General features: G+C 37.8%; 1 protein-coding gene across 3 annotated transcripts in view; it reads left to right on the forward strand.

The window, feature by feature from the left end:
* WDR7 (WD repeat domain 7) overlaps nucleotides 1-24237 on the forward strand; it is a 400989-nt gene that overhangs the window by 170825 nt on the left and 205927 nt on the right. For all 3 annotated transcript variants that reach the window (XM_030925915.1, XM_030925916.1, XM_030925918.1), the window contains exon 19: nucleotides 2813-2926. In XM_030925915.1, coding sequence (XP_030781775.1) covers nucleotides 2813-2926 — 114 coding nt within the window. The remainder of the gene's footprint in view (nucleotides 1-2812; nucleotides 2927-24237) is intronic.

A 24237-nucleotide genomic window follows, 5' to 3' on the forward strand; every position in this document is an offset into this window, starting at 1 on the left:
GGAATTCTTTTTTTCTTCTTTAGCCTGTTAATATTTTGGATTATATTGATCCATTTTGGCCAATTGAACTCCTTTCATGCTAAGAATAAACCCTACTTGGTCCTGGTATATAATTCTAAAGCAAATAAATATCCTATTTGCTTTTATTTTTGTTACAAATTCTTGAGACTATGAGAGATATTGGTCTGTATTTTTCTTTTCTTTGTATTTTCTTTTTTTCTGCCAGGGATTTTATAACCCTCACTAAGTTTTGGAAAGCATCTGTCAAAGAACCAGTTTTAGCCCAACTCCCTGGCCTTTCAGCCTCCGTTACTTTGAGATGTACATGTTTGTTCCTTAAGCTCTGTTCCAAAATACTGAATTCCTTTGGTTGAATAGTTAACTGGCACAGCACAGGAACTTTGTGGAATGCTTGGTAGTATTTATAATCAGTATTGTGTGATTCTGTGATTTCTCAAGGTTATTCTGTGATGTTCTGTGACACCTCCCACCCTGTCCCCAAGGAACTTAGTCCCTGGAAAGACTTGGTGGTAAATTGATATTGAAGTTTGAAATCAAAAGACCTACGTCTCAATTCTGGTTCCTGAATTTAGTAGCTGTATTATGTTGGGCAATTACTTAGGCTCTCTGATTAAATGAGATAAATGTAAATGGATCCATAAACTTGTTACTTACATAAATGCCAGCTTTATTTTCATTGATCCCTTAATTTTATAGGAAAGGAAAATACTAATGCTGATTGTTACTGTCCAAACTATTTCTTAATATTTTTTCAATGTTTGTCTGATAATTTTAAAAATTATCAAGTTCTAAGCAAGAAATGAGACTGAGATATTTCAAAGATTTATATATTGATTTAATATGAAATAATGAGTTTTGGTTTTGTATTTGAGCAATATCTATTTAGGAATGTAATGTTTACCTTATCTCCTCTTTGTGATTTATTTTACTTATAGCTATCTTTAATAAAGCAGTATTATTTTTCTAGTACATCCCCTCCTTTATGTTAAAATTGATCATATAAATCTAACAATAAAAATGCTTTTGTAAGTTAACCATTGAGTACATATGGACACAAAGAAGGGAACAACAGACCCCAGGGCATACTGGAGGGTGGTAGGATAGTAAGGATTGAAAAACTACCTCTTGGGTACTATGCTTATTACCTGAGTAATGAAATAATTTGTACACTAAACCCCGTGACATGCGATTTACCTATATAGCAAACCTGCACATGTACCCCTGAATCTAAAATGAAAGTTAAAAAATTTTTTTGGAAAAAAAAATGCTTCTGCAAAGTGGTGGCTTTGTCATTTTTTATTCATCAGGGATCATTATTTAGCATTATTATTATTTTTTAAAGCAACTCTGAATAAGTAGCCGTACTAAAATGGTGTGTTTAGTCCGCAAGTTTAAATCCTTAGAGCTTGGAACTGCCTACTGGTAGGTCCATTTCTGGATCTGTTATGGTGGTTTGTGGCTAAGATTCTTCCTCTTTTGATGCCTTTGGTTAACCGGAGGTAGCAAGGCTAAATTTCACATAAATGTTTCAGTTAATACCCCTTGGAAGAAAAGAAGTCCTTAAACTAAATAAGTGTTTGATCTTTAAAATAGTTAAATGGATTCTATGTAGGTAGTTATTGATATCCTTTTAAGCTGATTTGGTTAGAAAGTTTAACTCCTAGAGTAGTTTCTAATGGGGAGATTTGTATATTATCATGATTGAGAAATACCTTTTGATAACCATGTGAAAAATGTCGATACACTCTACTATCTGTTGTGAAATTGAGAAATAATGTGACAGATGCAAGATGACAACAAATATGCATCATCAAAGATGATAGGTATGTAAGGAAAAGACATTTGTGTGAGCTGGCAAATTCTCGGGCGATTTATAGAATGGAAGCTTTTGGCCTCTGAACTTCTTTGCCTGTCTGCTTTCAGTTAGGTTCTTTCTTTTCTTTCTTTTTTTTTTTTTTTTTTGAGACGGAGTCTCGCTCTGTCACCCAGGCTGGAGTGCAGTGGCGCGATCTCAGCTCACTGCAAGCTCCGCCTCCCGGGTTTACGCCATTCTCCTGCCTCAGCCTCCGGAGTAGCTGGGACTACAGGCGCCCGCCATCTCGCCCGGCTAGTTTTTTGTATTTTTTAGTAGAGACGGGGTTTCACCGTGTTAGCCAAGATGGTCCCGATCTCCTGACCTCGTGATCCACCCGTCTCGGCCTCCCAAAGTGCTGGGATTACAGGCTTGAGCCACCGCGCCCGGCCTAGGTTCTTTCATTGTGATAATTATGTGGCCTGTATCGAATTCCTTTGTAGAGGGAGATGTTATACTCTTTTTGGGCAGTGCGTTTCAGGTCCGTTGCTTAGCTCCAGGGCACAAATTATTCTCCGGTCCTCATCTTTCCTCCCAACTCCCAAGTTATAAACAAACTAACATTAAAAAGAAGTAAACTTTTAAAACAATCCACACTTTCCTCTTTGTTGAATAATTGTTAAAATCAGCCAAAGTAACTGTAGCAAAAACATTGAAAGGAATCAAGTAAAAAATGTAATACTTCAGCATCCTGTTTCTGTTTTTCTCAGATCTTGGTTAAAAGTAAATATAGTACATACCTATGTACATACATACATACAAATAAATAGAGCACATGTGAATGTTTTATTCATTGATTTGTGTCTCTAATTTTGGTGAATATATATTTTTTAATGTATTGTGTTTATATCCATTAAGTAAATTAAAAATCTTCAAAATTTCTGTTTGTCTTACTTTTCATTTTTTAAAATGAAGCCTTGTGATTCACATTTGTTTTAGCTGGAGTCACGTCAGAAGCCATGCAGACTATCACCACGGCTCCTGATGCCTCTGGGCCTGAAGCCAAAGTCCAGGAGGAAGAACATGACCTTGTTGATGATGACATCACCACTGGTAAGCACAGACATCTTTAACATCTGATTGGAACTTTGTTTGATATTGCAAAATGTTTTCTAGGTTATTTGTGGTGGGATTAAGTATTTCGATGGAAAGGATGGAGACGTGTACTGATGGTGTATTTAGTTTTATGAAACTGTTTAGTGCCCTCTTTGATCTTGAGGTGAAAAGAAGTGGAACTGTTCATGTGGTCCAGGTTTGCTGATTGTAACTCTAACAATAAATCTGCTAGCTGTGCACTTGTTTTCTGGAGACCTTTTAATTCAAAGGCTGAGATCATTGCTAAAGCCTTGGAATGTGTAAAGGAATATACTCATTAAGTTTTGAAAGATTTTGCAACTATCAGGTAAACTAAAGAATACTCAAATTTAATCACAATATATACAATATAAGCTGTATAGGAAGACTTATTCTTTATACCTATACTGTAGAAGTGAATGCTGCTTTTTAATTGGCCACTGAACATTCTTATCTGTATTACCTTTCACATTAAGTGAAATTTAGGCGAAAAACATAAAGCAAATTTTAGGTAACTCACACACTATAAATGTTTAGCCTATCTTTTTATACTCTTAAACCAGTTTCAATTACTGGATCTCCAAATACATTCAGCTCAATTTCTTTGAATGCACAGAGGAGAAAAATAACCTAGTGTAAATACTTTTACTGGTATTAACAATGGTAAGCTTTTGTTTTGGGTGTGGATGGCTAAAATTTAAAATTTGATCATAAAATGTATGATTGTTATGAAGCAACAAATATGATAGTAATCAATAATTTAGAAAGAAGCATGCCCAGAAAATATTAATTTAATAGTAATCAATAGTTTAGAAAGAAGCGTGCCTAGAAAATACCAGAAAATTTTTAACAAAAATTAAAGGAGGGGGCCGGACACGGTGGCTCACACCTGTAATCCCAGCAGTTTGGGAGGCCGAGGTGGGCAGATGACCTGAGGTCAGGAGTTTGAGACCAGCCTGGCCAACATGGCAAAATCCTGTCTTTACTAAAAATACAAAAATTAGCCGGGGGTGGTGGTGGGTGCCTGTAATTCCAGCTACTCGGGAGGCTGAGGCAGGAGAATTGCTTGACCCGGGAGGGCAGAGGTTGCAGTGAACCAAGACTGCATCACTGCACTCCAGCCTAGGCAACAGAGTGAGACTCTGTCTCAAAAAAAATAAAAATATAAATAAATAAATAAATAAAAGGAGAAAAGAAAGGGGAAGTTTCTTTCCTCCCTCCCTCCTTCCCTCCCTCCCTCTCTCTGTGACAGGCAGGTTACTACTGTTACACTGGGAAGAAGAAAGCCTAAGATCTCCCTTGAAAATTTACAAAGTGTATATTTAAATACCTATAGCCTTGTGCCACTGCTGCCTAATATTGCCAAAGTTGGGGAACATCTGATTTTCAATAAAAATGAGATGATAATGATGATGGCTGTTACTTAATTTTAAATTCTTTTTAATGTGTAAGTTCATTGATGAAAAATATTATCCAACCTAAATATGAACAATTTCAGGGACTACTAATTTTTCTGGTAGTCATTTAGTACTTTACAGTTATGGAGTTTGCTTCAGTAGCTGCTAAAGAAGATCTATTTTATTTGCAGATTTTTTTTTTTTTTTTTTTTTTTTTTTGAGACAGAGTCCCCGCTCTGTCGCCCAGGTTGGAGTACAGTGGCGCAATCTCGGCTCACTGCAACCTCCGCTCCCAGGTTCAAGTGATTCTCCTGCCTCAGCCTCCCAAGCAGCTGGTACTACAGGTGCGCACCACCATGCCCAGCTAATTTTTGTATTTTTAGTAGAAACAGAGTTTCACCATATTGGCCAGGCTGGTCTCAAATTCCTGACCTTGTGATCCACCTGCCTTGGCCTCCCAAAGTGCTGGGATTACAGGCATGAGCCACCACACCGGGCCTATTTGCAGGTTTTTAAGCCAGTCCGTGTTTTGTTCAGTTTTCACTGCTTTTCATACTGTTATATGTATGTTTTTTGTTATATTTTACTTCCCTGTAAAGTTTAAAGACCTTCTGATCTATAAAAAGTAGTTGTTTAAGTCATAGCAAAAACAAATTTGCCTTTGCAATAGTAGAATAACTCAATTTGCATTCTAGAATAAAAGCTGAATTTTTTAGCAGTCAAGTAAGCATTATTAAATCAGTACTTTGAAATTTTGAATTATGCACTACCAAAGTCATGAGATAGCGTTATAGTATATGATTTTTTAATTTTATTAGCAAAATCAAGAAACTAAGAATGCAAATCTAATTTGAAGAGTCAATTAATGCTACATACACTATATTTTTATCTGTAAGTTTGGTTAAACATATGTGACAAATGGTTTTTATCAGTCAATTTATTCATTTCATGTTGTGGGTACTAGAGGCAAGAATGTTCAATATCTGAAGATCTTAAATAACTAAAAAACGACTTCCTTACCATGTTGTCAAAGCAACTAGCATGTTGCAGCCTATAGATCGTTCGGGTTACCTTTAAATTGTGTGACTTGATTAAGCTGTGGTATAGATTTTTGTGAGGGTTTAGAAGAAAACCGTATTTCATTGACTAGAATCCTATATAAATTGCGTTATGAAAAATATGGTAGATGCATTGAGAGAAATCTGATTCAAGCACAATAATCTTGTTTTGGGGTAACCAGTGTTGTAGAGAGCCAGTACTACAAAAGAGAAAGCTGGCCAGTGCAGCCATTCAGATGATTTTTCCCGTTATTTTAGAGGAATTGTTCTAATATTTCTTCATAAAATAAGTAAAAATTATATCATGACAGGTATTTGCCTGCATTTTCAGGGAAGTCTTATTTGAAAGCTATAGTTAGGCTAAAGTGTTTAGTTGAATTACTTTTGTTATTGTAGTAATCTGGATCTTAATTTCTAGAAACAATCTGAGCAAGATAACAACTAAAATATGAGGTATAATATAATGCTTTCACTAAAGGCAGAATACTTTTTGAAATTTTTATTTTAGGTACAAATGGGTTAGGTATCAATGCTGTCTTATGACAGTTGAATCTGAGCCTAGTAGCCTTTGTTAGCATTTGCCTTTTCAAAGTAAAAAAGCATGGATTAAGCTGTACAAGTGTTGGCTATGATCAATTGGAACTAATTAAATTTATTTAAAATGAAGAATCTTAACTGGAAGAGAACAACTAGAAAGACTAGGAGGAAAAAACTTGGGTCTTGATTGATACAATTTAAATCTTCACTCTGTCATTTAAAAAATATGCTGCAGCTTCTTTCTGTATCTCTCTTTTTAAAGCTAATATCTATTGATCAGCTCTACAAAGTAATGCCAGTGTGCCTTGGTCAACACACATACTCAGTTTTACTTAGCATTCTGTCTTGAGGTTCATCAAATTCTTTCCTTTAACCAAATATTTTAAATTATATATCATAGACATATTAGCCATCTTGATGGGTTAATATTTTATGTAGAAAAATATTAAAACCTGTGTCACATTTTCATATTGTACAATATGCATGGGAAATGAACTTTTCAATGACGTTGCTTTAGGATTTATAATACTCTGTATATTTAGAATCCATTTTAATTGCTTAATGGAATTTAAAACAAAACAGTAATGTTGTTTCTAGATTATAATTTGAGTCACAACAATAGTACTGTATTCCTGTGTGTTTGCTTTTATATGTATGCTTTTATTTCCAGTATTATCACTTAATTGCTATGTAGATATATAACTGACATTTATAAATAACACTTTCCTGTTTATACTATGTTATTAATAGGTCATAATTATACTAACGGAGTAAATCTCACTAAAGCTGACACACATAGAAGAAATTTTGGATTAATCATAATCTACTTTTCTTACGGGAGACCTTCATGTGACTTAGTTAATTTTGCTTTATGTGTCTTTTATCATGGTACAGTATAGCATTCTGATTGAGGGTGAAGTGATACACCCTCTAAATACTGCATCTAAAAACAACCTCACCTTAATTGCAGGCTGAACAGAATTTTGGAAGGGTTTCATTCACAAACCTGCGTGTATTCCTTTAAGAAAGTCCCTATATTCTTCTGAGGGTCATAGTTTGGTGTCTTACCTCTTGTTCAATACAGCAAGGACACAAACTGACCAAAAACAATGATAAAGGCTCAAGAGTTACTGATATTGTCAACAAAAAACCACCTTGATACTGGATCAGCAGCACAGTTGACAGATTCAACTACAAAAGCAACAATGATATATGGAACCCAATGGGTGGGTTGACTGTACTTATTTTACTTTTTGATGCATTTTTTGTTAAATTATAATTAGCTACATTTTGATTACTAATTCAGGGGCAAATAAATATCTTCCTATTACTCATTAATAGATGCAGAAAATAATGTATTTTGCTATTCCTGTGTATTTAGTGCTGATAGAACCTACATGTGTCTGTATCCCTCCTCCCTCTGCCTTCAGTTATGTTCTACAGACATATATTTTAAATCTAATTCATTACAGCTTTATGTTTTACTGATTTAAAGTTTTAAGTTTCTGAGAAGATGTCTTGTCTTATGGTAAATTGGTGTATAGTTTTGTATAAATGTGCTTTTGTTTTTCTTGGATTGTAGAATCAAATTTTTTTTTGTAGGTATAATCTTAGAGACTAGCTTATGTTCTCCTTTTATAATCAAATAAATTAATATCATTATTTCTTAAAGAACTTACATGATTGATACCCAGTGTCCCAAAACATGTTATCTGGCCTTTCATTCAGAAGAGTCTATATAACATGAATGAAAATGAAAATATCTAGTAATGATGAAAAGTACTATTATATAGTAGCATTAATAGTGTGTAGTAATCCTCTCAGTAGTCATCTACTCATTCAGTCAGTAAATATTTTTGAGCACTTTAGTGCCAGACACTGTTTACGATATGCCATTGAATACAATAGGCAATCATACTTGTCCTTGTGGAGCTTACATTTTCATGGAGGGAGGCAGACAATCATAACAAGAAGAAGTAAATAGATATACAGTATATTAGAAGATGAGAGATACCTTGGAAAGAAGAAAAAATAGAGAAGGGTAAGAGAAGTTAAAAGTAATATCACTTGACAGCTTTCTTTTATCAAGCACTTTACTTTCAAGCCTTATGAAATTACTTTGAAGTAGATACTAGTATATTTCCAGATATGTAGCTGAGGAAACAAGCTTAGAGAGATAACTTTTACGGGGTCACATATGTACCAAGTAATAGATCTGGGATTAAAATGAGTCCTACGTGATTCCAAAGCTGACGTGTGGTCTTAAGCCCTGCTCTGCACTGCCTTACATTCTCAAAGTAACTCATTAAACTTTGAAAGATGTTCATTTTCTTTTGAAATATGAGATGATGTTACAGTTTACCTTGATTGTTTATGATAAGAGGTAATTACTTTGCTGGATATCTAATCTCATCATTATTCCATTATTCCCCCTACATACCCCTCCTTTTTTTTTTTTTTTTTTGACATGTGGTCTCTGTTGCTTAGGCTGGTCTCAAACTCTTGGGTTTGGCTGGGCATGAATAGTGGCTCACACCCATAATCCCAGCACTTTGGAGTGCCAAGGCAGGAGGATTGCTTGAGGCCAGGCATTTGAGACCATCCTGCACAACAGAGAGACACCCTATCTCTCCAAAAAAAAAAGATTAAAAGTTAGCTAGGTGTGGTGGTGCGCACCTGTGGTCCCAACTACATGGGAGGCTAAGCTGGAAGGATCACTTGAGCTCAGGAGGTCGAGGCTGCAATGAGCCAAGTTTGCACCACTGCACTCCAGACTGGGTGACAGAGTAAGACTCTGTCTCAATAAAAACAAAGGAAAAACTGGGCTCATGCTATCCTCTCTCCTCAAACTCCTGAGTAGCTGGGACTACAGGTGTGCTACTGTGTCCATCTAGTCTCATTATTTAAAATGCAAATTTGTTATTCTAAATTTAGATCAAGAGATCATCTCCTTTAGGAAACAAATCACCGCATGTTCGTTCTTTAAATTTTCTTTTTTTTTTTTTTCTTTTTTTTTTTTGAGACGGAGTCTCCCTCTGTCGCCCAGGCTGGAGTGCAGTGGCGCGATCTCGGCTCACTGCAAGCTCCGCCTCCAGGGTTCACGCCATTCTTCTGCCTCAGCCTCCCGAGTAGCTGGGACTACAGGCGCCCGCCACCTCGCCTGGCTAGTTTTTTGTATTTTTTAGTAGAGACGGGGTTTCACCTTGTCTGCCAGGATGGTCTCGATCTCCTGACCTTGTGATCCGCCTGTCTCGGCCTCCCAAAGTGCTGGGATTACAGGCTTGAGCCACCGCGCCCGGCCTCGTTCTTTAAATTTTCAAACATTATTTAGGACTGTTGTAACATAATAATATAAATAGAAGTATTTTTCATTACTAAACAGTCCCTTTATTGCATACATGTAAATGTTCATTGTTATGTCCAGCTTTTTGAATTCATCAGTATAAAACTGACACATTAATATATGTTTATACGCTGAAGTCAACATCTCTACTATTTTAAAATAGAGCTGAAAAAGACGTCTAGTCTGAGACTTAATACCGATTTGTGTATTTAACTACTTACCACAAGTCCTATTCATAAGATGTTTTTACATTTGTTCTGAATGGAAGATAGGAAATTTACCCTGTTAAAGTACAGATAAGCGCCAAAGAACAAAATACGGCATATTATGTATTCAGAAACCAGACGTTCTTTCCTAGCCAGGAGTGAGAGGCTGTATAATTTGTAAACTAGAATAAGATACTTCCCCCTACACCCTCTGCCTTTCTCATTCTTTAACTTATATTTAACAGTCTAAAAAGTAGTTTAGATGTATATGAATTTTAAGTCACTTCTTCTAAATCATCACTACCCTTGCTTTTGACTTCAGAGTGTTAGCTATGAGTTCACTATATTAAGGGTCTTAGTAATTATAAATTACTAAAGCTACGGTTTTTTTACTCTGCAGTTTTCATGAAAACAGATATTAAGAAAAATGAGAGTGTAAATTTCATGGTTTTCTGAGTGAACTATGTCATTTCAAATAATTTACCTTTTTGTACTTTTTTCAAAAAATCTGGGAGAAGAAACCATGTATGAAAATATTCCTTTCTTGTTTAGTGTTTAATGCTCAGCTTCAGTTTGTGTTGAAGGACAAGTAGAATGTTTCTAAATACAGTATTTGAGAAAGTTTGTGACATGAATATTAAAATACAGAAAAAAATGATGCTGTATAAAACTGAGATACACTTTCTTTTTCCCATTTTCTCTCTGGGTGATTTACTTTTTCTTTTCTTTGGTAACTACCGCTTGCATGTTAATGACTGTCAATCAAATCTGTATCTCCAGCCTAGCCTTCTCTTTTCAATATCAGATTCATATATCCTCCTGCCTGAATGTCCTATAGATACCTAAATACCAAGTGCAAAAGGAGCTATAGGCCAGGTGCGGTGGCTCGTGCCCGTAATCCCAGCACTTTCAGAGGCCGAGGCGTGCGGATCACCTGAGGTCAGGAGTTCGAGACTAGCCTGGCCAACATATAGTGTAACCCTGTCTCTACTAAAAACTACAAAAATCATTTATATTTGTAGTTGTGGCAGGTGCCTTTAATTCCAGCTACTTGGGAAGCTGAGGCAGGAGAATTGCTTGAACCCAGGAGGTGGAGGTTGCAGTGAGCTGAGATTGTGCCACTGTGCTCCAGCCTGGGCAACAGAGCAAGACTCCATCTCTCAAACAAACAAAGAAACAAAAAACGAAAAAGGAGCTATATTTCTTCCAAAACCTCATCTTCTTTCATATGTATACCTCAGTTAAAGGTACATCACTAATGGTACCGTTAATTACCTGACATCTCAAACTTGAAGCCCAAGGATAATCCTGACTTTCCCACTTTTTAACAATGTCCACATATAGCTGGTGTAAGTTCTTGTAAAATGTGCCTCTTAAATATCTCTCAGTGGTTTTTTGTCTTCTCTGTTTCCACAGAGAATACCTAGATCCTGCCTTGCATTTTTTCTTCTTCAGATTATCGTTGCGTTTTCCTACAACGATCTCCCTGTCTTCCTTCTCTTGTTCTCATCCAGATCATGTCTTCCATGACTCTGAGAGTTTAAGAAGTCAGTTCATCACCCTTCACCCTCATTAACACTTACTTAATGACCTCCCATTGATTATAGCTCCAAATCTAAATACCTTGGCAAGATATCTAGGGTTCTTCAAGGGCTGACTTATATCTCTGACATCATCAGCTAAAGCAATACTTAACTTTGTTCCCCAGAGTACCCTGCTATTTGGTGATTCACACTTTGCATGTGTCCCTCCATCTGGCTGGCATGCTCTTAACTCTCACATATGGGATGAAATTCCAAGAATTCCCCTCAAATTCAGGAGTGTCATCATCTTCATGAATCCTGTCTGGACCCTTCTTATGTAATATCTCCCTGTTCGTTGTACACACTTCTGCTCTTACAGCTTAGTAATATGTAGCAGTAATGATGTCTGTAATTTTGTTAAGTGATCATTTCACTTGCCCTTTCTGAGTCATGTGGGCATGTGACTTTTACCTTCTTGTATGTCTAGCACTAGAATAGCTGGTACATAGCATCTTCTCAATAAATGTTTATTGAATGAATGGTTGAATTAATGAATCCATAAGATTACTCATATTTCAAGCAGCATTCCTGATATACTGTGTATTTACTTAAATACATTTGCTATATCTTTCCTATACTTACATAGTTTATATTTCCTTAACCTCCCTGCCCATCTTCTTAGTGGCTATTTAAATGGCTCAAAAAATTTTGGTAACACGTTAGTGAGGTGATGTAGGCTTATTTGTAGATAAATTGTCTCTTGATATTATGAAAATGAGACTGAGAACACATCTAAGAACATAATTAGCTCTACAAAATTAGTCACTATTGTTTCTGTTTAAAAGTTTATCTTTTTCTCTTGGAAAATAATATGTCTTCAAAATTAGGAGAAGGATGTGATACATAGATTTAAATAAGAAAAGATAGGGGAAAAAATCCTGGAACAAATGTGCTTTGTAACTTGTCTTAAAGAGCAGGTGGAAGTTGGGATGTGCTATTGGAATTGCATAAGCAGAGAACTAGACCTGATAGAATTTTCAGAGAATCTCCTTTCTGTGGTCTGCCTTGGCCCTTGCAGGTTTGGTAGACAGTGGAGATGTACTTGTGGATGATGGTCCTAGTTTCTTAAAAGTCTGGGAATCCCTATTTGGTTGCTGCTTCTTCAGTCACCCTTTTCTTCCTTGCTCTGGTAGCTGTGTCTCCTCATTTCTGGGGTGGATTCTATCAGCAAAAGCCAGAGTCTTTAATCAACTCTTGCCTTGGCACCAAATCTTTCAAAATGCTATTATCCAATAAGGGCAGTTTTATTTTTTGTATGTGCACATAAAGGTGGTTTGCATGTGATATTTTTGCAAGGGGTTTGGGCAGATAAATAGTAATTAACACCGTCTTTGCAAACTTATGTAAAAGAACACATTGCAAAATCAAGAACTTTAATAACTATCTCAATGACTTAGCAGCATTTATTGAGTACCTAATATGTGTCAGACTGGCTCTATGCTCTTTTTTTTTTTTTTTTTTTTTTTTGAGATGGAGTCTCGCTCTGTCGCCCAGACTGGAGTGCAGTGGCCGGATCTCAGCTCACTGCAAGCTCCGCCTCCCGGGTTTACGCCATTCTCCAGCCTCAGCCTCCCGAGTAGCTGGGACTACAGGCGCCCGCCACCTCGCCCGGCTAGTTTTTTTTTTTGTTTTTTTTTTGTATTTTTTAGTAGAGACGGGGTTTCACCGTGTTAGCCAGGATGGTCCCGATCTGCTGACCTCGTGATCCGCCCGTCTTGGCCTCCCAAAGTGCTGGGATTACAGGCTTGAGCCACCGCGCCCGGCCATGCTCTATGCTCTTTTAAATCCTCAAACAATTCATGTGATGTCTTCATTATCGCTTCTGTTTTATAAGAGAAGAAAATGAGGCACAGAATGGTAAAGTCACTTGCCACATAAAAGCCACAGATAGAAAATGACAAAGTCAGGATTTGAAGCTGGGCTATTGCTTCTAGATCTTGTGCTTTTAAATTGAAGTAATTTGTTTAAAATCAAGTCATTTATAAACCTTACAAGAGAAAAAAGAAACACATATATTGATTATGACTTGTCATTTTCTTTTTGTGTTACATAGAATCTTCTATTTTAACTTTTGGTATAGCTTAACTTTTTATGTAGTACAAGGAAATGTTTGAAATGTGAAGAAAATACTTCCTGTTTTCTTAAAAGAGAAACATAGAAATTCAGTATATGAAGATAATTTTATGTATTGTCTAGATAAACTAGAATTTCTACTTCATGTTCATATAAAACCACACACATAAATACACCAACACATAAACAGTATTAGATCAGAAAGCCTTAAAGTTTGAGTTTCACATTAACTAGTATGTATTTCTTTTGCTAAATTTAGACCAAACAGGAAAAAAGCAGAAATACTTAGTTGGATAATAATGTAGGTGCTGCATCGGGGTTGGGGGAGGGCAGGTGGGTGGTAGAGGGAAGCCATCCCTGTGAGTGAATAACCTTCAGGATGAACTTAAAGTTTAGCCTTTTGTGAGCTGTGTAATAGTACCTCATGGATAAGAATGAATTGCATTAGATTGTGGCACACTATTATATATCTGTATATTACATGAATTGCCCTTATAATTGATATCAAACCCATATGACCAAAAGTTGTAATTCACAAAAGTAATGACAACAATGTCTCATAATTCACAGACTCTATGTCATACCTGTGAATGATTGCTTTTACTGTGCAAACCATGTTAAAGGGGAAAAACAGGTTTTAAAATGGATGTTGGGTTCTGAAGACTCCTTCTTCCTGATACTTCATAGTCGTTTTTAATACATAAAAAGATAATTAAATTTACTAACATCTGTGAGTTTCCCCATGATTTCTTGGTTTAAAATCACATTGCAAGCATAAAAGCTTTTGCTCTTAATTTGAAGTTTTAAATTACAAATGAAAGGTAATATTTAATATTTGAAGTGAAGAGAGCCAGAAACCTGAATGTATTTTCTCATCATGTAACATACTAGAAAGAGGAGTCCTCACTCATAGGCAGGATAAAGATTGAGAGCATTTTCTCATCATTCTTGTTATAACTATTTATCCTAAATAAAGATGGATGAATTAAATCCAGTGTGAAAGGATTCAGGGAATCTGAACCAGCTACTCTTTCTTTGTTTACCCTTTCTGTAAATGTATTTTTTCAGTGTGGCTAGTGCCACTGAAAAGGAGTATAAGGAATATTCAGTTTGATTCAATACAACATGAATAAGTGTCTTATGTCTTCTATCAGCACATTCTATGGAGGATTTAATAAAGCAAGCCTCTAGGTGAGAAGCTGATGATCAAATTTTAGATATGTCTGCACAAAAGTGCACAGATGACATATATGTGCATATTCTTTGTAGCTGGGAGAATTCAGAGTACTGGGCTTAGTTAAGGGTAGGAGTTATGTTAGAGGTAAGCCTGCGCTTATTGCAGAGGTAGAGAGACGTGGGAAAAGCTTCCGAGCTCAAGCTGTTAGTTTACAGACTTAGAAATAATTCCCTGTGGAGAGAGTGAGAAGAAGAATGCCTTTCCCAGAGCGGACAGACTGGCTCTGTCATCAAGGAATGAGGGTCTACTCTCATGTTAGTTTGGAAAGTAGCTGATTTTTACATTCTGTATTTTATGTTACTTTAAAGCAGGGTTTATTATTAAATAGAAAGAGGGATGAAAAATGTTGATGGAATGCATTGGCTACATGCCTTATGTGCTCAATTCCACTTCCATGGTTTTCCTTTTCATTTAGCAGATATTTTTGAATACCTGCTGGGTGTTGAGCATGTACCAGATGCTGAGTGTAAAGTGGAGTTTAGGCTCTAAAGGGCAAGACTGATGACTGGTTTTGTTTCTTGTTCAGTGGGAAATTTTTACCTGAAGAACTGCTATTCTTAGAGGTTTAATGAACTTAGATTAATGTGATGTAAAATATATATATATATATATACACACACACACATATACATACCCACATATATATACACATATATATATATACACAGACACACATATATATGTCTGAAAGTGAATCTGCAGGTTTCATAGAAATGGAAAAATGAACGAGACCAACATCAACTAGGTGGAAAGCTGGTCTGCAATAGTAAATGTATAATGACATTATAAGGCTCTAACATCTCATTGTCTGTGTTAAAATCTCAGCTTCCTTACTTGTTCGTTGTATGCCCTTATTTAGTTACTTGACTGTGCTAAGCCTCAATTTTCTCACCTGAAATATGAGGATAATAAGGTTATTATGAGACAGATGAATGGCTACAGAAAATGTGGTACATAATCACAGTGTAGCAATGGAGTACTATTCAGCCATAAAAAAGAATGAGACCAGTCATTTACAACAACCTAGGTAGAACTGAAGGTCATTCTGTTAAGTGAAATAAGGTAGGCGCAGAAAGACAAACATCACCTGTTCTCATTTATGGGATCTAAAAATCAAAGCAATTGAACTCACGGACATAGAGAGTAGAAGGAGGGTAGAGAGCCTACCAGAGGCTGGGAAAGGTAGTGGGGGTTGGTGGGGGATGGTTAATGGGTACAAAAATTGTTAGAAAGAATGAATAAGACCTATTATTTGATAGAACAACAGGGTGACTATAGTCAAAATAATTTAGTTGTACATTTAAAAATAACTAAAAGAGTGTAATTGGATTGTTTGTAACATGAAGGATAAATGCTTGAGAAGATGGATATCCCATTTCCCATGATGTGATTATTACACATTGCATGCCTGTATGGGAATATGTCATGTAACCCATAAATATATGCACCTACTATATACCCACAAAAATGAAAATTTTTTTTAAAAAGCAAAAAAAAAAAAAAAAGATTGTCTTGAGTATTAAATGAGATGATGCATGGAATGTTTTTAGCAGAAGAACTGGACCATAGTAAGTGCTAAATAAATATGCCTGTTGTCTCCCTTCCCTTCTCATTACCACCATCATCCTTAAGTGATTTGTTTTAATAACATAAATGATTGGTAACTAATATCATTTATAAATCAGTTTTGAGTGACTTGGTGGTGTTTATTCTAGGTAGTTTGACTATCCTTTACAAGGATATATACTTGCTAGAAACATTTATACTTTACAGATCAAGAAATAAGCCATATCCACTTGAAATTTTCACAAATTTACAAAAGTTGGCTCATGAAATATTGATAAATTATATTTTCTTAAACACTTTTGTGTTGATTTCTTTTATCATATTTATTGTCTGAGTTGAATTTGACCATGAAGGTGAATTATTTGATGAAACAGAAATAACCACAGCTTTAAAAGAAAAAGTAGCTGAGGAAGAGTTAATTTGCATATGCATAACTGAGTTCAGCCAGTGGTGAAGTGAGGGGTAAAAAGGACATAATGGAGACAAGTTTTCTGAATGTTCTGATGTGGCCATTTAGTTGAGAGTCACTACTAGACTTTAGAAAACATGTTTGAAAAATAATAGACAAGATGGATATGGTCCATGGGGAAAGATACTTTAAAATATTAAATATTAATTAAAATGTTGTTTAAAACCTGAAGGTTAAAAGAGGATCTTCACCATGCTATCATTAAATAGTCTTGCCGAAAAAGAAAAAGGGGAAACGTTTCATATAACTCTCATACTTGCAAAGGATGGTTTCTCATCAGCTCAGTTTTTAAGAGGGTGTGTTCAAAAACAGCAATGTGTACCACACCAAAATATCAACTAAATGTGAGAGTAGAATATAGACAGTTTTAGAAAAGCAGGCCATCAAAAACTATGCCTCGTATGTCTTAAGAACTAGTGGAGGATGTGTGCCTCCAAAATTGAGAAAGTAAACCAAGAAAGAGGAAGCTGGGGACCTAGTAATCCAGATAACTTGGCTTATAAAACCTATCTTGCCCTTTGATACTTTCAAACCCCCATCTCGTTGTTTCAGGCAACATCTCTTAGGAACGTGCCGCTCAGGGCTGAGCACAGTGGCTCCCATAGGAGGATAGCTTCAGACCAAGAGTTCAAGATTAGCCCGTGGCAACATAGTGAAACCTCATCTCTCCAAAACAAACAAACAAAAAGATTAGCTGAGTGTAGTGGTGTGCACCTGTAGTCCCAGCTACTTGGGAGGCTGAGACAAAATGATCACTGTGATTGTACCACTGCACTCCAGCCTGGGAGACAGAGGGAAGCCCTCTGTAAAAAAATATAATAAAATAAGCAAACAAACCCCAACCTCCCCCCACCACACACACACACACACAAAATAAAACAGGACTGTAATGCTCAGAAACCTAGCCACTCTGAGGATTGCTTGGAAAAGGGAAATCTGAGAGATAAGCATTTAGGCTGCAAAGTCCAGCACCCCCTCCCCATGTGGGAAGTCTCAGTGACTGTATTGATTTAGTACGTTTCCTTATGTTCTGTATATTTGGCAAGTTCTAACTGTTCCATTTTCTAGGCTAGGCTTGATTTCTGCTCCCTGATCTACTCCCTTGTATAACAGATTTACACTACTGGGTGAGAGTTTGGGGGTAAATTATTGAAATATAAAGAGAACCAAGTAAATAACAACAACAGACAGTTATTGACTGCAAGGAGGGAAAAAAAGCAGTGCTGATAAAGTTATCAAAAACCCCATGATTGAGTTATAAATAACATGCACATATTGTGAAACTATGAACCTTAATTATGATGTAATTTTAATAAGAACTATGATATAAATTGGGAGGCATAGGAGGAAGAAGGCAGGAGAAAGCTTGTGAATATGGTGTGTGTATGTGATGTGAATGTGGCGTGTGTATGTGATGTATGCAAGCTGTGTTTATGTGATGTATGCAAGTTGTGTTTATGTAAAGGAGAACCCAATTTTTATTGACCATAGTGGAGGATCATAGTTTAAAGATAGATAAGTCTAAAATTGAAAAGTTAGAAAATAACACAGGGTTTCCTAAAGGAGTCAAATGTCCAACAGTCTTTGTTTTTTAAAAAATGGGGAAAACTGGATCCAAACAGCTCTAAATTGGTTAGTGTACTGTCCACATATACCAGAAGTCTGCAGCGAATTAGTAAATATGATTTGGGAGCACTTAGAAGAAAAAGTGAGAAGCAGTATAGGTGCCCTGAGCTTACCACACTCAAATTTTATCACAGTGTTTCAGTTGCGTTGATTTTGTTGCCCTCCATCATCTAAAATAATTTTGATGTTTTGGTGTAAAATTTATATGATTCATCATAAAATGACATTTATACTCTTTTATGGGTTTTTACTACATGCAGCACACAATGGAAGGCATCATTCTTCTGTTCATGGAAAGCTATTCTTCATGATGAATTTTTTAAAAATTTGGTTTGGTATTACTAGCTACTGTCAAACTTGCTCAAGCATCATTGCTAATGCCCTCCTCATTATTTTCCTATGATGAATTTATCAATTTTCTTAGGAATTAGGGAAGAGGACTTCTAAAAAATAGGAAAAGGTCTGTTAAGAAAATTCCAGCCATACAGCCCAGTTCAGCATGTCACTAGTAATAATCACCACCATGGTGCTCCCTCCAGATCACCTCTGGGTGCTGCACTATACGTCTTCAATACTTGTGATACTAAAGGTGTCTGACTCACTCATATGTATTTGTGTGGAGTCTTTGGCAGAGTCCCCTAAACAAACGATCTTTCAGAGGGTCTGGCTTGCTGTCCCAGCACACTTTTTTTTTTTTTTTTGAGACAAAGTCTCACTCTGTTGCCCAGGCTGGAGTGCAGTGGCACGATCTCGGCTCGCTGCAACCTCTGTCTCCCGGGTTCAAGCGATTCTCCTGCCTCAGCCTCCTGAGTAGCTGGGATTACAGGCACTGCACCTCCATGCCCAACTAATTTTTATTTTTTTAGTAGAGACGAGGTTTCACCATGTTGGTCAGGCTGCTCTTTGACTCCTGACCTCGTCCAGCACACTTTTTACTGATAGATATGCAGAATGTGGTGTTCACTCTGTGTAGCTTAGTGGGATATTTAACAGATGACTGCCACTGTAGAAGCGTGATCTTCAGTGTAGCCAGACTAAACTTTGTACATCAACCCAGCCTGGGAAAGTCCCTGTAGGAGTTCATGATACCCTGGCTGAGCATCTTTGGACTTCAAGGAATTAGCTAGGAAAGAGGGGAGAGGGAAAGACTTTCCAAAAAGAGTCAAATCCTGGGAGGGAGAGAGAGCAAGAGGTGGTACAGCCATTTGGGAGGAAGAGTAAGTGGTTCCCTGTGAATGTGTATAGAATGGGAACAGGGTCAGGACTAACAAGAGGGGATGCCAAAGGCAGGCCAGATGATGAAAGGCTCTGTTTGTTGGCTGAGCTGCTTTATTCATTTTCAGGGGACAAGCCAGAGTCAATAAAGAGTCCAGACCACTCTGACAATAGATGCTGAAAATACAGGGGAATGATGCTGGAGCAAGTGGGGGTAAGCAGTGGTCTAGGTTTGAGCTGGCAGGGGCCTGAACGAAGGTAGCACAGGTGCTTGAAATGGCATTTGTTTATATTTATTTAAAACATTTTGAAGATGGCCAAATAAGAACAGCTCCCGTCTGCAGCTCCCAGCGAGACCAACCCAGAAGGTGGATGCTTTCTGCATTTCTAACTGAGGTACCTAGTTCATCTCGCCGGGACTGGTTAGACAGTGGGTGCAGCCCATGGAGGGTGAGCAGAAACAGGGTACAGTGTCATCTCACCCGGGAAGCACAAGGGGTTGGGGAACTCCCTCCCCTAGCCAAGAGAAGCCCTGAGAGACAGTGCTCTCCAACCCAGATGCTATGCTTTTTTTTCCCATGGTCTTTTTTGTTGTTGTTGTTGAGACGGAGTCTCGCTCTGTCACCCAGGCTGGAGTGCAGTGGCCGGATCTCAGCTCACTGCAAGCTCCGCCTCCCGGGTTTACACCATTCTCCTGCCTCAGCCTCCGGAGTAGCTGGGACTACAGGCGCCCGCCACCTCGCCCGGCTAGTTTTTCGTATTTTTAGTAGAGATGGGGTTTCACCATGTTAGGCAGGATGGTCTCGATCTCCTGACCTTGTGATCCGCCCATCTCGGCCTCCCAAAGTGCTGGGATTACAGGCTTGAGCCACCGCGCCCGGCCTCCCGTGGTCTTCACAACCTGCAGATTAGGAGATTCCCTCGGGTGCCTACACCACCAGGGCCCTGGGTTTCAAACACAAAACTGGGTGGCTGTTTGGGCAGACACGGAGCTAGCTGCAGGAGTTTTTTTTTTTTTTCATACCCCAGTGGCACCTGGAATATCAGCAAGACAGAACTGTTCACTCCCCTGGAAAGAGGGCTGAAGCCAGGGAGCCCAGTGATCTTGCTCAGCAGTTCCCACCCCGACGGAGCCCAGCAAATGAAGATCCACTGGCTTGAAATTCTTGCTGCCAGCACAGCAGTCTGAAGTCGACCTGGAATGCTTGAGCTTGGTGGGGGCAGGGGTATCTGCCATTACTGAGGCTTGAGTAGGCGGTTTTCCCATCACAGTGTAAACAAAGCCACCTGGAAGTTTGGCACCGCAGCGCCACACAGCCACTATAGAAAGACTGCCTCTCTAGATTCCTCCTCTCTGGGCAGAGCATCTCTGAAGGAAAAGCAGCAACCCCAGTCAGAGACTTATAGATAAAACTCCCATCTCCCTGGGACAGAGCACCTGGGGGAAGGGGCGGCTATGGGCGCAGCTTCAGCAGACTTAAACGTTCCAGCCTGCTGGCTCTGAAAAGAGCAGCAGATCTCCCAGCACAGCGCTCGAGCTGTGCTAAGGGGTAGACTGCCTCCTCTAGTGGGTCCCTGACCCTCGTGCCTCCTGACTGGGAGATACCTCCCAGCAGGTCAACAGACACCTCATACAGGAGAGCTCTGGCTGGCATCTGGCAGGTACCCCTCTGCAGCAAAGCTTCCAGAGGAAGGATAAAACAGCAGTCTTTGCTGTTCTGCAGTCTCCACTGGTGATCTGGGCAAACAGGGTCTGGAGTGGACCTCCAGCAAACTGCAGCAGATCTACAGAGAGGGGCCTGTTAGAAGGAAAACTAACAAACAGAAAGGAATAGCATCAACATCAACAAAAAGAATGCCCACGCAAAAACCCCATGTGAAGGTCACCAACAGAAAAGACCAAAGTAGATAAATCCATGACGATGAGGAAAAACCAGCGCAAAAAGGCTGAAAATTCCTAAAACCAGAATGCCTCTTTTCCTCCAAAGGATCACAACTCCTCGCCAGCAAGGGAATAAAACTGGACAAAGAATGAGTTTGATGAATTGACAGAAGTAGACTTCAGAAGGTAGGTAATAACAAACTCCTTCAACCTAAAGGAGCGTGTTCTAACCCAATGCAAGGAAGCTAAGAACCTTGAGAAAAGGTTACGGGGACTGCTAACTGGAATAACCTGTTTAGAGGAGAACATAAACGACCTGATGGAGCTGAAAAACACAGCACGAGAACTTCGTGCAGCATACGCAAGTATCAGTAGCCAAATGGATCAAGCAGAAGAAAGGATATCAGAGATTGAAGATCAACTTAATGAAATAAATTGTGAAGACAAGATTAGAGAAAAAAGATTGAAAAGGAATGAACAAAGCCTCCAAGAAATATGGGACTGTGTGAAAATATGGGACTATGGACTATGGGAGGGATAGCATTAGGAGAAATACCTAATGTAGATGACGGGTTGTTGTATACCTATGTAACAAACCTGCATGTTCTGCACGTGTATCCCAGAACTTAAAGTATAATAAAAAATAAAACATTCTAAATATCAAAAGTCCTCTAGGTTTATAATTAATGTAAGCTAATTGGTACCTAGTATTAAATAAAACATTCCAATAAAATGAATGTCTGCGTTACAAATGTCAGTTAAATTATGTTGTACAAGTGGGTTTTTATGAACTTGGTGTAGAGAATATTAGTGTCATTCATGTGCCATATAAAAATCTTTTCTTTAACCCCCACCTCAGTTTTTCTATATAGTATCTTAAAGTTGGAAAGACTTATTCATAATCTAGTAGATAGATTTTATATTCTAAACCAATCCTTCCCATCGCAAAGAATCTGTCATACCACATCACTGAACATAAAGGTTACCCAACTTTTGCTTACACACTGTATTAATTTTCCTATTGCTACATAATGAATTAGCACAAATGTAGTTTAAAATACTCATATTTATTATCTCATAATTTCCATGGATTAGGGAATCTGGGTCCAGCTTAGCTATGTCCTTTGCTCTAGGACACAAAAGGCTTCAATCAAGGCATTAGCCATGGCTAAGTCTTATCTGAGGCTTTTGGTCCTCTTCCAATCTCACATTCTTAATGGCACAATTCAGTTCATTGCAGTTATAGGATTGAGGTCCTCAGCTCCTAGAGGCCATCCTCAGTTCCCTGCCATGTGCCCCTGTCCGTAGGCATTTCACATCATAACTGCTTGAGTCTTTGAGTTAGCACTGCAATCTCTCTACTAGGTGCTAGCAAGATGGAGTCATATATAAATTGAAACATAATCATGAGAGTGCTGTACAAAGTAATCTTATTATGGAAGCGGCCTCCCATAACTTTGCTGTCTTCTGTTGGTTAGTAGTAAGTCACAGATCCTGCCTTTACTCAAGGCCAAGGGGTGGTATAACGGTGTGACTCACTGGGGGTTGGTTACCTTAGGATGGTCTCCCTACACACACACCTACTCAAGTGTGGGGCTCACTGCTTGCAATTTCATTCCTTCCATATTTTGCTTGTTTTGTTTGTGTAAGAGAGCAAGATATCTCCCTCCTTGTCTTCTCTGTGTCCTTCAACAACATCTTGTGTGACCTGATTTCGTAGACCCTTCTCTCTTCCATTTGACTGTATGTACTATGTTTTATCAGTGATATTCCTTAGAAGGTGGTACTCAGAATGGACCATGCCACCACTAGCAGACCAGTGCAAGTATTACACAACTAGTTTCTTCCTTTATCTGGATGCTATGTAATTTTGAAATTAGATTGGTTTACTTTAGAAGGCATCCCACATTTTTGTCTGCTACTAAAAGTGGAATCATTTAAAATGTCAGATATTACATGAAGTGCTGTTAATTCAAGTCTTCCCAATTTAGAAGCAGGACTTGATATTTGTTCTTTCTGCTTTCCATCTTCCTGGTTTGAGGCCATCATCCAGACTGGGAATCTTTTCCAGCGCGTTGGTTTTTTCTCCCTGCTTTATGGCCTCTGTGAGTGTGATGAACAAGCCTTCTATGTTGTCTGTGTTTACTAGTTAACTGCTGAGCAGGCCCCAAAAAGACTCCTGCAGCACATGGGTAGAGATCTTCTCTACCTTTTCATCAGCTCTGACATCACTCTCCAGATACGGTTTTTCAACGCAATATAAAGTAACTCTTTTGCAGTGTCTCATTAGCTCAGTGTTTAAGAAAATATGCTCAAAAATAGAACAAGGTATACCACACCAAAATATCAATGATATATGAGAGTAGACTAGAGACAGCCTTAGATTCTCCCATGTCTTAAGAACTAGTGAAGCATTCACTAGTTCATCTTATTCATAATTCAGATTTATTGATCTTGTTAATGATAATACTCTAAGAGATTTCTTCATATGCTGTACTAAGATCAGAGTATGTACATTAATGAACAGTGCAGGTTTATGATAATGTTTTACATTTGTGGTATTGTACCTAACTTATAAGTGTATATAAGGGGATTTTAAAACATTCTTGATGTGCCTTGAGTTGCAGTAATTTTGGAGATATGCAATTTTTAAATTAGCAAGCAACAGCATTAATCATCATCAGAATTTTCAGAGGTCACCTAGAGAGTTATTGTCTGGATGACTGTTGTGGGATAGGGTAGATATATGTAAGTATCTGGTCAAAGAGATTAGGAAGTTATGCATGTCTCAACAGTATGTGAAACCCATTTTGTTCGCTTTGCATCTGCTGTCATTTTTGTGACAAATATGTGTTGGTGGAGTATTTATAAGGATGCATAAATGCTTGATTTAAAACTTACGTCTTATGTTATTAGGTTTTTAAAGTTGACAAAAAGTTATAGTAAAACAGGTAGGTATAAGATTATTCACATACTGTATTAGTTTTAAATATCACTTTAAGAAAAGTTGGTTTGGGATAAAAAATAAAAATTCAGGTTCCTCTGGTATTAAAATTGTGATTCTTCTTGATATTTAGATCTCTGCAGTTGACTGTATA

This window comes from Rhinopithecus roxellana, chromosome 21 (assembly GCF_007565055.1).
Source record: "Rhinopithecus roxellana isolate Shanxi Qingling chromosome 21, ASM756505v1, whole genome shotgun sequence".
Classification (NCBI taxonomy): domain Eukaryota; kingdom Metazoa; phylum Chordata; class Mammalia; order Primates; family Cercopithecidae; genus Rhinopithecus; species Rhinopithecus roxellana.